At 37.5% G+C, this 13612-nt stretch overlaps 1 protein-coding gene across 2 annotated transcripts in view; it reads left to right on the top strand.

Moving 5' to 3' along the window:
* Window positions 1–13612, top strand: part of CERS3 (ceramide synthase 3) — an 89062-nt gene that overhangs the window by 21265 nt on the left and 54185 nt on the right. For both annotated transcript variants that reach the window (XM_006182673.3, XM_032468964.1), the window contains exon 2: window positions 3830–4003. In XM_006182673.3, coding sequence (XP_006182735.1) covers window positions 3831–4003 — 173 coding nt within the window. In that variant the 5' untranslated portion in view covers window position 3830. The remainder of the gene's footprint in view (window positions 1–3829; window positions 4004–13612) is intronic.

Here is a 13612-nt window from a genome sequence, read left to right as displayed (position 1 = left end):
GAGTAGATGGCTGGGTCATGTGGTAACTTTACGTTTAGCATTTCAAGGAACCGCCAGGCTGTTTTCCACAGCAGCTGCACCATTTTACTTTCCCTCCAGCACTGAATGAGGGTTCCAACTTCTCCACATCCTGCCAACACTTGTCATCTCTGATTATAGCCATCCTCGTGGGCGTGAAGGATCTCTCTGGGTTTCTTTCTTATTTGCATTTCCCTCATGGCTAATGATGTTGAGCATTGTTTCATGTGCCTGTTGGCCATTTGTGTATCTTCTTTGGTGAAATGTGTATTCAGATCCTTTGCCTGTTTTTAAATTGTGTGGTTTGTGCTTTCATTATTGAGTTCTAGGTGTTCATATATTCTAAATACAAGTCCTTTATCAGATATATAATTTTCAAATATTTCCTTCCATTCTGTGGGTTGTCTTTGAACTTTCTTGATGCTATCGATTGAAACACAAAAAGGTTTTAGTTTTGATGAAGTCCAATTTATCTATATTTTATTTTGTCATTTGTGCTTTGGGTGTCATATGTAAGAAGGCTTTGCCTAACCTAAGGTCATGAAGATTTACTCCTATATAATCTTCTAAGAGTATTATGTTTGCCCTTATATTTGAGTCTGTGCTTCATTTTGGGTTAATTTTTGTGTATGGTGTGAAGACGAGATTCTTAACTCTTTTGAAAGCAGCAATAATTGATGTTTATCAGCAGCTTATTAAGAAAGAGTAAATAATGTAGATTTTTTTTCTCAGTTTGAACTACATTTTCCAGAGGGCCACCCCCAACTTTTGGATTCTTTCTTTCTCCCTTTATACATTTTTTGGTTGCTGGGTGTTAAAGTTACCATGGCTTTCAACAGATCTTGTTTCATTGCTTGCATATGATGAACAAGGGCACTGTTTAGAGGGGCAACCCCTATATAACCATTGAAACCTATTTATTTAGTTTTATTTCACACTGGACAGCATAATCTGTACTGCCTGGAGTTGCATTTTAGGCGTGGGCAAACTATTTTATATAACAGTTATTTAAATAATACCAAAACCGACTCACTGCCACTGCTGTTTGTTCTGTGAATCCTAGTCTGTTAAATTTGGAGCCAATAAAGTATTGAACATGCTGAGGCAAACTTTAAGGAAGAAATATCTTTGCCCTTGCAAGAGCAGCTCATTCTGATGCGGTGAGGGACACAGGACAGGTGCACGGTTTGTCTATTACAGGAGAGACCTCTGTGGCCTTGGCTGGCTTTTAAGATCTGCAGGAAGTTTGAAATTTAGCTGTAGCCTCCCAAAACTTGCACCTGCTCTTGTTCTGAGCCATATCGGGCTGTGTGTACTGTCTTACTTCCCTCTTTTGGTCAGTTATGTCGGATGGCCCAGGTAGCTGGGCGTGAACCCTCAGTTCCCTCCCCAGAGTGAGTTCCTTCTTCCTTCCTAGCAACCCTTTCAGCTCTCTCACTGCCTCCTCCCGAGTCCAGAGCTGCACCAGTCCTGACTCAGCCGTGAGCTCCCTGAGCCCAGGATCATCCCTTCCTTTCTGTGGCCTGATAGACAGGAAGCATTCAGGAAGTCTTTCTTGATGATCTTTGTTCCACCGAACTTATACAATTTTGTGACCATATTAATGCTGCTTACCCTCCCTTCGGGTAGAAATTACAGTAAAACGATTAATACATGAAAAAGAAGGCAGCCTCCCTCCTTCTCCACACAAGCCTTGCAGGGGTGAGTGTGACTGGGATGCGCACGTCTCTGAACAGGGGGTGAGAGATGAAATCAAGTGGGGAATGTCTTACCAAGGGTCAGTTACTGGTTTTGGTGTGGATTTTTCTGAAGGACGTTGGGGTCCATACTCTGGAACTCTTCCTCATCTGCAGTCAGAAATCTGTAACGTCAGTATCCCGCTCTCGAGCCTCACCTCTAACTGAGCCTTCCCTCTCTCTCAGGTCCTTCGCTCCGCGCCCACCACTCTTGTCCTTTGACCTCCAGCCCCTTGAGTTTTCTATTTCTCCTCCATCTCACTTCTCTCTTGGCCTCTCTTCATTCTCCACCTGTTTGGATCTCATGTGTGACCTCACGGACGGCGTTATTATCAGCATGTTCAGCTCCCCGATGCCGCTGCTCTCTGCAGCTTCCCATTTCTGACCACGTCCGGTGCGTCAAGCTCCTAGTAGCTCTCGTCTTTCTGTCTCCCGAAATGTGCTCCATACCACTGCCAGACAGCAGCCATGTATCTGCTGGGCCGGGGCCTTCTGGGGTTTGAAACTCAGCTCCCATTCTGCTGGGTAGAGGGGCTGTGTCTGCTCAGAGAGGACACCGTCCTCTACTTGGCAGAAAGACACCATATGGGCTCACAGAGGACCTGGCTGACCTTTCTTAAATGTCTGATCATTTTATCCTCTGCATAACACCCTTCATGGGTTCCATTAGCTAAAGCCCAAGCTCCTCAGCATGGATTGCAGACCCTCTGTGGCCAAGTTCTACTGTCTGACCAGGTTTTTTATGAGAATCACCATGTGATTTATTGCCCAAACTGGGACACTTCTGAAAGGAAGGGGCACTATTAATAATTATGCCAGGACAATAAACTGAGACTCTGGCGCCTGTGTGTAACCCACCAGCCCCCACCTTGGATTCTTACACTCTGGTGGAACCAAACTGCTGGTAGTGTTCCAAGGGCACTGTGTTATTTACAAATCGAGAGGTTCTAATGGAGTTATTCTGACCACCTTGTTGTAAACCTGAGGACATTTGGACTTCTTTTCTCTGATTAACTATTTAAAAAAATTTTTGAACAACTTTATTGTGGTATAATTTCTGTACAGTAAACTACACATATTTCAGGTGTATAATTCGATGGATTTTGATAGATGTATGCATCTTTGAAGCCACCACCGCACTTAAGATACCTAACATGATTACCTCTTAAAAGAGGAAATCAAAACATCCTCAAGATCAAACTGTCAGGATTAACATTGTCATGGCCTAAATGATGAGGTTAGGACATCTCAGTGCTATTCTGTTTCTGGTCACTTTCCCTCCTTAAAGCTTCCACTCCGTCTTTTGCATTTCCTTGCCTTTCCCTGGTTTACTTCCCCTCACTGTCTAAGACACCTCAAGGATCATCTGTTCCAGTGACCTTCCCCGACGCTTCCTGGCTGGGCTCAGTGCTGAGCACCCTCTACATACCTTTCTCATTGTGCCTACAAGAAGCTGCGTAGGAGTCATCTGTTCAGGCCTGTCTTGCCCACAGAATATATGGTTCTTAAGGCAAGAATGCTGTCTTTTTCATCTTTGCATCGTTAGTGCCTTGCACAGCACTTGACAAATAATCAAATCTCAATAAATATTTGTAGACATGGACTAACTTGAACTCCTTATTGTAATATGAAGTTGAATATGCTTGTCCTTTATCTCCTAAAGAAGTTCTTAGGATACTAGTAAAGATTTGTACATACTTGGAGCTTTCATGAGGTTGACCTTTGGAATGTTGAAGTTGTAGAGTTTATTGTTAAATTATTTTTCATACTATAGAATCATATAAGAGGAAGATACATATCCATAATATTAACTTATGTTTTGCCAACAATGTAAACAGTGGTGTGTTAAACTTCAGTTTGCCGTGTCACAGCCAAAATTGTTCTGAGCGTGATGGCATTAAAATTCTTGTTGAATGCAACAAAGAGCCACGAAGCTCAGTAAATAATAGTACCTCATTCTTGCCCTCTTTTCAAAACCCTCTGGTTTAGGTATTTTGAGTAAAGGTGTCAGTGTTATCTCAACTTTAAGTATTTGTTTTATAAGTCTAATGTATTCTTTTTCCATCTCTCTCTAGAATGTTTCAGACGTTTAAAGAATGGTTTTGGTTGGAAAGATTCTGGCTCCCTCCAACAATAAAGTGGTCAGATCTTGAAGACCACGATGGACTCGTCTTTGCGAAACCCTCTCATTTATATATAACCATCCCGTGTGCTTTTGGCTTGATGATTCTCAGACATTTCTTTGAAAAGTAAGTAGTGTTTGTATGTCTGTCCTTCCCATTCCCCTTCTTTGCCCTAACTCTAGAATAAAGAATCTTGGTAAGATCCTTAAAGAATCTGTTGTTCAGAAGTTGCCACTCATGGGCTACAGACTCTTCAGGGAGTTCATGAAATCAAATGCACACTAAACATTATCTAGAAGCTGAATGAATAAAAATTAGAAACACAGTCTCCTCAAGTGCTTTAGTTTTACAGTGAAGGAAATTGAGTAAAGAGAGGTTAAGGATCACAGATCTTATTAGTGTCGATGACAGTACAAGAACACAGCTCATCTTCCAAGTACTGTGGTGTCTGATGAAGGACACGCATCCCTGTGTCCTTTGCCAGCAGTATTAGGAGAGTCTGTGGCTAGGGGATGTGTTATCATTTTAGAATGCCTATAAAATAGCAAAAATGGCTCATTAAAGGCCAAACTTAATATTGCTTTATAGCATGTTTATTTTAAAGGTTTATTGAAAGTTTTAATAGCAGGCCTTCATTCCAAAGTGTAAGGAAATCAAAGAAAAAATATCAGTTTGCTTTCTCAGAATTAAACTTCTTTTCTTTCTCTTAATTTAAGTAGATATTACTTCCAACCTTTTTATTAAAACTGTACTAGTGTTATGATAACAGGAGATAAATGTTCATCTATAATCTCTATAGTTATCTCTATTTCAAAAAACTGTTATTAGCACATTAATTTTTTTTGGAGCAAAAAGAATATTCAAATGTCAAGAGTTGGAAAAACTTAAGACAAAATCTGATAAAGATCATTTTGTCCAAGACTAACTGTAATGCAGATCATATGTTTATAACCATTTGCAGGGTCCTTATCTTGAGAGCTAGTTTGACCAGCTCTGTTTCATGGATTCTCCAAAAGGTTCTTGTACAAATGACAACTTTACTTGGGTCAACGATGTGCTATTGCTGTTGGGAGGAAGAGAAAGCCCCTCAATACCACTGAACTCTAGCTGAGAACATTTGAAAGTGTTCTTCCTTTTTGACAGTTAACTCTACTTTTACTCACGTTTGGACTTGTCAAAGAATGCATAAATAAAATAGAATTTTGCCACCATACTGCCATATTAGCAAATTACTCTTTGCTATCCTGAAATGCTTGTTTTTCTTGCATAGTGTCTGGTGATCCTTGAATTTGATGTCCAGGTCCTCTGCTTCAGATTTACTACTTCTTGGTGGACAACTCCATCTTTTACATTTTGATTGACAGTCAACTAGAAATTTTTTTTGGTTGCCAAAGCAGCACAGCTGTGGAGGACCAACTTGTTATGTCCTAGTCTTGGCCTCTCCAACAATAATCAGGAAAGAATCCAATCCTCTTTTAATTCCTAGGACCATTCTTGTTTCTTCTCTAGGGATTGTAGTCTATATCATCTTTCCTACCTCCTTATAACTTTAACTCCCAATAGCTCACCCTTAGCTTTTTCCATTCCATGACACTGCAGAACACTGTGTATTGCTCCACTAATCTTATATCTCTTTTTTCCCCCCATATCTCTCTTAATGCAATAGAAAGAAAGAAAACTTAACATGGGAGAGAAATCATGCTTTTTGAAGTATAAGCTAATTTTTTTTCAGGACTTCTGTATCATTTGCATTAGATTAAACCACTTAGATCATAAATAAAATTTTACTTACGCCTTGCGTTTGAATAAAAATTATATAGAGCTACATAAAATCATAAGTGGTGTGATCTCAGTCAAGAAAATGAGAAGTAAGTGACCTGGCCAAGGCCACATGGTTAGTATATAAGGAATAGACCTGGGACTTGAACCCACATATTATGGCACCAGGTTCAGGGTTGTTGGGTTTGTTTTTCCCTCTATACCAGTATTTCTTGGACTTTCACAGTGAAATACTCCTGATGGAAAAAAAGTAAATGAATGTTTCTTGGGATGATAGCAAGGGATGAACTTTTCTGAACTATCATAAAAATTTGTGTAAATCTGACACCATGTTTCAGCATATCCTGTTATATATTTATCACAAGGAAACTTCCTTTTGTCCTGGACTGTGTTTGTGTTACACCTCCTCGTTCTAGGAAATGACCAGGAGTTGTGATTTTTTTCGCTGGCTCATTTCTGTCCTTTAGCACTAGCCAGGAGCTGTTTGTGATGAGGAAGGAAGTCCCTTCCTAGAAAGGAGTGGAGAGACAACTGCTGAAGAACAAACAAGTAGCTCATTTGAAAGTAACTGACATTTGCTTTGTATTTAGGATTCCCTTTCCTTACGAGTTTTGGTTTGTGCCTCATGTTTTGATTTTTTTTTTTTTTTTTGGTCTAGAGTAACCATTTCTAACTAGTATATCCAGACTTCTGTACAGTCTTTTATGTGTCTGAAGTATGATTTAAAGGGGATCTAAGCTACTCATATTTAAGCACTTCTGAAGTAAAGCACGTTATGTCAGAGTAAATTATGGCCCAGAAGAGTCCAAGGCAGGGGTGGGGATGGTAAAATCAGAAGGTAATCTTTTTTTCTTTTACTTAAGGGTACAATGAGTAGATTCCTCCCTCTACCGTTTCCACTGAACAACATAAGGGCACAGTGGGGTTCTTTAAAGAAGGGGAGGTGTGGCAATTTACAAGAGTTGAAAAAGGATTATTACTAACTGTCCTCAACTGGAGCAGTCTCCAAATACATTCATTGGACTTAAGTATTGCTCCAGATGTTTTGGTCTCTCATATAAAACCCTCTGATTAAACTCTGGTCAAAGAGCCTTTCAATCCTTAGGAACTGGGAATCAGCCTTAAGGCAGGATAGGTTATTATTTCTGTTTAGGAAGAGTATTTAAACTTCACATGCTTAATGTCTGCCTAGGCTTGCCTTCTTTTTATTCTGCAAAAGAAGTGTGTGTCGGGGAGTGCCCTGGGACTGCTAGGCTTTGGGTCACAGGTGAGGGATGCAGTGCTAAACCAACAGGTCGGCTGTCTGGGTGTCTGAATAGGCCCATGTGAGGGCTCAGTTCTACAACAGTAGCAAACCGGAGATTCATTCCCTGGGAACTAATCTAACTGGGAACCATTTACTTGGGAGCAGAAGTGCACGTTCTTTTTCCCCCCCCCCCGGACTTTTCTCATCTATTCTGTATCAGTAAAATAAAAGTACAGGCAAGTTCATCTCTAAGGTCCTTCTAGAGCTAAGGCCTGGCATTTCCCTTCAGTTTATCAAATATTTATTGTGCTTCTTTATTCTCTCCTTTCTCAAGATAGATTTTTAATTAAGTACCTATTCCTATGTGTGTACACTTACATTAGGTGCAGTGATTGGTTCTCTAGATTTATTTGAAAAGAAAAAATAATGCTGAAATAGAAAACTGTACTTATGTACTTGCTCTGTTCTATTGAAAATGTTATTTCTGTCCTTGAAGCCTGGACATGTTAACAATCAGGACCATATTTCTTTCTCCTTTAAGTTAGTGATTTGACTGTAGATGTGTTCCTCAGATCAGCAAGCAGGCTATGAGTATGCGTATTTATCCACTGCGCATTCTTATCCACGCACTCGATCTCTCACATGACCCTCTAGAGGAGAATGCTATACTTCATTTGGCTTTGAGATTGGTTGTATTCTCTTACTGAGTAAATCTTCTTTTCTTAACCCTGCTTTGCTGTTTTATTTTTACTAATTTCTTCATTTCTCACGTTTGAGGCGATAGCATTGAGTGAATATGACTGAGAACACCGCCATATTAAACCATTTTGTTTTCGTATTATCCTACTAGTAAAAACCATGAGTGTTTTCTCCAATAAAATTTTTCAACTGGTAGGTTAGATAATGACCCAATTCCATTATTTATCCAAAACCCTGTTGAATATGTTTTTGAGACTGTGTTAGTTTTAACGTCATCTTAGTTTTTATTTGGAACTTTTATGCAAAGCGGGAATTAATTAATCGCATTTCTCGAATCATAGCATGCTCTCTTTGGTCTGTATAAGATCTCTATTGATTGATTTGACTGATTTGAATTAACTTTTTCATTAATTTATCTTTTACCCTCATTTCCTAGTCCTTTCCCCATTCCTGCTGTATGTATTTGATGGCTTTTTCTTTGTATGACCCAGTAAAACATGAGTATAAAAATAAAGTGCATGTATTGTTAATTGACATAAATGGTATGGTGATAAGACCTTCCAGTTCTTCTTCTTTTTTAAATATAGCACTGGCTTTATGATCTATCCGCATTGCTCTGTGTACATCTGGTGCCTAATAAGTTTGTTTTTATATGTCTCTGAAATATATGGGTTATTTCCAGGAAAACTTAGTCCATCTGGAAGTTGGCATATACTTTTTATACTTTAGGAAAATTTTTATTCAACTCCATGGTTATAAAAATGAATTTAAGGACTAAGTGATCATTCATAACTAGAATTTCCAGAATTTAATTAAACACAGAAACTGCTAAGTGAGTGCTAGAATAGACTGACCTTGCAGACAATGGAGACTTTGTTAGGACTGAAGGAAGAATAGGGACATAACCGTGATTTATAAAAATCAGCTTTACTGAGGTATGATTTACATATAAGAAAGTTCATCCAAAATTTGATGCTTTTTGACAAATGTATACAGTCATGTAGCCATCACCACATTTATGATACAGATTTCCATTGGCTGAAAAAAAATCCCCCATACCCCATTCAGTTAACCCCCTTTTTACCTGCTATCTCCTTGCAGTCACTGAAATGCTTTCTGTCAGTGTAATTTTGCTTTTCCTAGGATGTCCTATAAATGGAATCATCTCGATTATAGTCTCTCATGTCTTTTTTCACTTAGCATAATGCTTTTGAGATTTTTTTCATGTTATGTGTGTCAATGATTTTTTTCCTTTTCTTTTCTTTTTTTTTTAAACTTTTTTTTATTGAGTATAGTCATTTTACAATGTGTCAAATTCCAGTGTAGAGCACAATTTTTCAGTTATACATGAACATACATATATTCATTGTCACATTTTTTTTCACTGTGAGCTACCACAAGATCTTGTATATATTTCCCTGTGCTATACAGTATAATATTGTTTGTCTATTCTATATATGCCTGTCAGTATCTACAAATTTTGAGATCCCAGTCTGTCTCTTCCCACCCTCCTCTGCCCCCTTGGCAACCACAAGTTTGTATTCTGTGTCTACGAATCTGTTTCTGTTTTGTATTTACATTCTTTTTTTTTAAATTCCACATATGAGCGATCTCATATGGTATTTTTCTTTCTCTTTCTGGCTTACTTCACTTAGGATGACATTCTCCAGGAACATCCATGTTGCTGCAAATGGCGTTATGTTGTCATTTTTATGGCCAAATAGTATTCCATTGTATAAATATACCACATCTTCTTTATCCAGTCATCTGTTGATGGACATTTAGGCTTTTTCCATATCTTGGCTATTGTAAATAGTGCTGCTATGAACATTGGGGTGTAGGTATCTTTTTGAAGTAGGGTTCCTTCTGGATATATGCCCAGGAGCGGGATTACTGGGTCACATGGTAAGTCTATTCCTAGTCTTTTGAGGAATTTCCATACTGTTTTCCACAGTGGCTGCACCAAACTGATTTCTTGTCATTGCTGAATAGTCTTTCAACATATTGATATACTACAATTGATTATCCTTTAACTAGTTGATAGAAATTTGGATCATTTACAAATTTCTTTTGGGCTGTTACAAATAAAGCTTCTGTGAACATTTGAGTAGATGAATTTGTGTGGGTATATGCTTTTATTTCTCTTGGTAAATTACTAAAATGTTTGTTCTTCAAAAGACATTGTTAATGTATGCATATCTATACAGTAGATTATTATTTGACAATAAAACGGAATGAACTCTAAATATCCAAAAACATGGATGGATCTCAAAAACATTAATACTCAATGAAAGAAGCCAGACACAAGCAACCACATATTGTATGATTTCATTATATTAAATATCCAGAAGAGGCATAGGTATAAAGACAGAAAATAGATTAGTGATTGCCTGTGGCAGGACTGACAGGGAACAAGGATTAAAGTAAATATGCATGAGGTATTATATTGGGATGATGAAAATTTCTAAAGCTGATTCATGGTGATGATTGTACAATGTGGTATATTTACTAAAAAAAGGTCACTGAATAGCATAATTAAAAATGGTGAATTATATATAAAAATGCATTAATAATTATTTTTAAAAGATGTATACAAATGAAAAGGTAAGACAGACTAGGAGAAAATATATACAAAACATGTATCTGATGAGAGATTTAAATTCAGAATATATAAAGAACTCATAACTCAATAAACAACAACAACAACAACAACAACAACAACCACCTTGATTTTTAAAAAGGGAAAAATGAGCAGAAACCTCCACAAAGAAGACATACAAATAGCAAATAAACACATAAGAAGATGTTCCACATCTTTAGTCACTGGCAAAATTCAAGTTAAAAAAAACTGCACACTGGAACGTAACAAAAATGTCAGAATAAGGACCTCTGAAAATTCTCTCCTTTACAAAATCAGAAAACTAGCAAAAATTGTCAAAATCAACTTTCCAGAATTCAGAATTAACCAAAGGCTTACAGCAATCCAGAGAGTGTTATTTAAGAAAAACAGCTGACTGTTGGAAAGAGCAGCAAGGTTTGTAGACTTTTTAACTTGCCCTGTTTCTATGCTTCCCTCTCCACCTCTGTGATAGCCTTGAAAAACCAACGGCCCACAATTTCAGTGGAAAACAGCATCCTGGAAGCCATTGAAGGAAGTAGAACAGAGATGGAAGTCCTTCAAAGCATCATTCCTGGAGAATTGTCACTATCTGAACTGTCTGGTGGTGCCCTGTAAGGGCATTACTCATAAGCTGTCTTTATTTGCCTTTTCCCATGGTGGGGTGGTGTTGCTTGTCTAAAACAGTTAGAGGCAATTAAGTTTGGAACTGCTTGAGGTAGTAGATAACAATTGGGGCAAACAATAAACTAACCAAAAAGCTTTTCCTTTTAAAGGATAAGCTGGTAAATGGGATGTCCATAGGGCGTTTTGAAAAGCTCTGGCATATTCTTGGAAGTCAGAAGGCCTCTTGAATTAGTAGAGCTTTGGACATGCCGATAGCCATCCACTTGCTCGGGAAAGACCTGAGTAGGCCCTAATCTCTCACCTCTGGATGACTTTGGGCTCTGTGCAAACAGGAAGTTAAGGCTAAGGCAGAGTTATCAACTGCCTGGCTGAGTGTTGAAGGTGTGCCCCAAAATGTCTACAGAGCCCTTTAGCAAACACTGGAAAACTTACTGGTTCCAGGCATTTAAGGAAATCTCTGTCTAATCATTAGGAGACCACTATTCCAAATAGAGACAAGCATAGCAAGAATTCCAGAAGACGAGAAGAAAATGAACAGGATAGAAAATATTTGAAGGAATAAATGGCTAAAAATTTTCCCCAAATTTGACAACAAACATTAATCTATATATCCAAGAAGCTAAACAAACTCCAAGTAGGGTAAACTTAAAGAGATCCGTATCTTAATACAACACAAGCAAACGGTTGAAAGACAGAGTCTTGAAAGCAGCAAGAGAGGAGCATCTCATCACACAAAAGGGATCCTCAGTAAGACTGAATTGATTTCTCATCAGCGACCATGGAAGCCAAAGACAATGGGAGAACAAATATAAAGAAAGAAAAAACTGTCAACCAAGCAAAACTATCCTTCAAAATGAAAGGAAAAGTAAGACATTCCCAGGTGAATGAAAACTGGAAGAGTTTGTTGCTAGCAGACCTACCCTGTGAGAAATACCAAAGGGAGCCCTTTTGACTGAAATTAGAGAGCACAGCCAGTAATGTGCGTGCACATGAAGAAACAAAGAGGACCAGTAAAGGTGCCTACTTAAGAAATAAAAAGAAAGTATAAATGCATTTTTTGCTTGTAACACATTTTCTTCTATCTGATTTAAAAGGCAACTGCATAAAATAATAATCATAAATGTATGTTGATTAGAGCACAGTTTATAAATATATAATTTACATGACAGTAACAGCACAGAGAGGGGAGGTAATGGAGTTTTGTATAGTGCTGAAATTATTTTGGTATTAATCTGAACTAGGGGGTTATAAATTAAGATGCTAATTATAATCTCTAGGTAATCACTAAGAAGATAATTTTTTAAATAGTAAAAAAATAAGAGAATTTAAAAGGTACACTAGAAAATATCTATTTAACACAAAGAAAATAGTAATGGAAGGATAGAGAAGCAAAAAGGCATAAGATATAATATAGAAGACAAATAGCAAAATGGCAGGTATAGATCCTGTCTTATCAGTAATTAAATGCAATTTATATTAAATGTAAATGGATTAAATACTGCAACTAAAAGGCATAGATAGGAGGAATTGATAGAAATATATGATCCAACTATCTGGTTTCTACAAGAGACACACTTTAGATTTAAAGATATAAACAAGTCAGAAGTAAAAGGATGGGAAAATACATACTATGCAAGCAGTAACCAAAAGGGGGCTGGAGTGGCTGTACTAATATCAGACAACTTAGTCTTTAGCAGCCTTTAAATTATTACTAGAGACAAAGGACATTTTATACTATAAAAGGGTAAATCTATCAGAAGAGAAATCACAAGGTAAAATAGAAAGTACTTTGAGATGAATGAAAAAGAAAGCACCATACCAAAGTTTATGAGTTTCAGCAAAAGCAGTACTTAGCAGGAAATTTACAGTAAACACCTGTATTTTAAAAAAAGAAAGCTCTCAAATCAGTAATCTAACCTTCTACCTTAAGAAACTAGAAGAAAAACAAACTAAATTTATAACAAGCAGACGTTTGGAAATAATAAAACTTAGAGTGGAAAATCAGTAAAAACCCCTACACACCCAGTAGAATTGCTAAAATTAAAAAGACTGGCATTACTAACTATTGGCAGGGATCTGGAGTAACTGGGACTTTGGCACATTATTGATGGGAATGTAAAATGGCACAGTCACTTTGGAAAACAATTTGCCAATTTCTTATAAAGTTAAATGTATGCTTGCCATACTACCCATCCATCCCATTCCTAGGTGTTTACCTAAGAGTTATGCCATTTTTTCATAAGTTAGAAGTTCAAATAGAGACATATTAATGTCTTTAAGGTCATATCACCCCATAAAACTTTTAATAGCAAAACTATTATTTATTTTAACCCCCTGGTAGTCTATAAAATGAAACTCTAAGTGGAATGGCTTATCTCAGTTCCTGGATCTTGTATATAAATATATTTGGATTACATAAAATGTGTTTTAGAACTGTGCAAGGACAGTTGACCTTTGAACAACAAGGATTTGGTCTACAGGTTCCACTTATAAGCAGATTTCTTCAATTGGAAATACTACAGTACTAGATCTGTGGCTGTTTGAATCCACGGATGGGGAACATCAGGTACAGAGGAACCACCTACGTGGGGCTGACTATTAGTTACAGGAGGAGAATTTTCAACAGTGCTCCTGTGGTGCCCCCAACCACTGTGTTGTTAGTCAACTGTATTTTATTATATTAAGTTGTTTCTTGTATAAGAGTTCTCAAAATTTGCTCTCTTTGAACTTCTCTAAGGCAGATATCGGCTGTAGGTAGCCCAATGAT

The sequence above is a fragment of the Camelus ferus genome, chromosome 27 (assembly GCF_009834535.1).
Source record: "Camelus ferus isolate YT-003-E chromosome 27, BCGSAC_Cfer_1.0, whole genome shotgun sequence".
NCBI classification, from domain to species: Eukaryota; Metazoa; Chordata; class Mammalia; order Artiodactyla; family Camelidae; genus Camelus; species Camelus ferus.
This window is presented reverse-complemented; position numbering and strand designations above follow the sequence as displayed.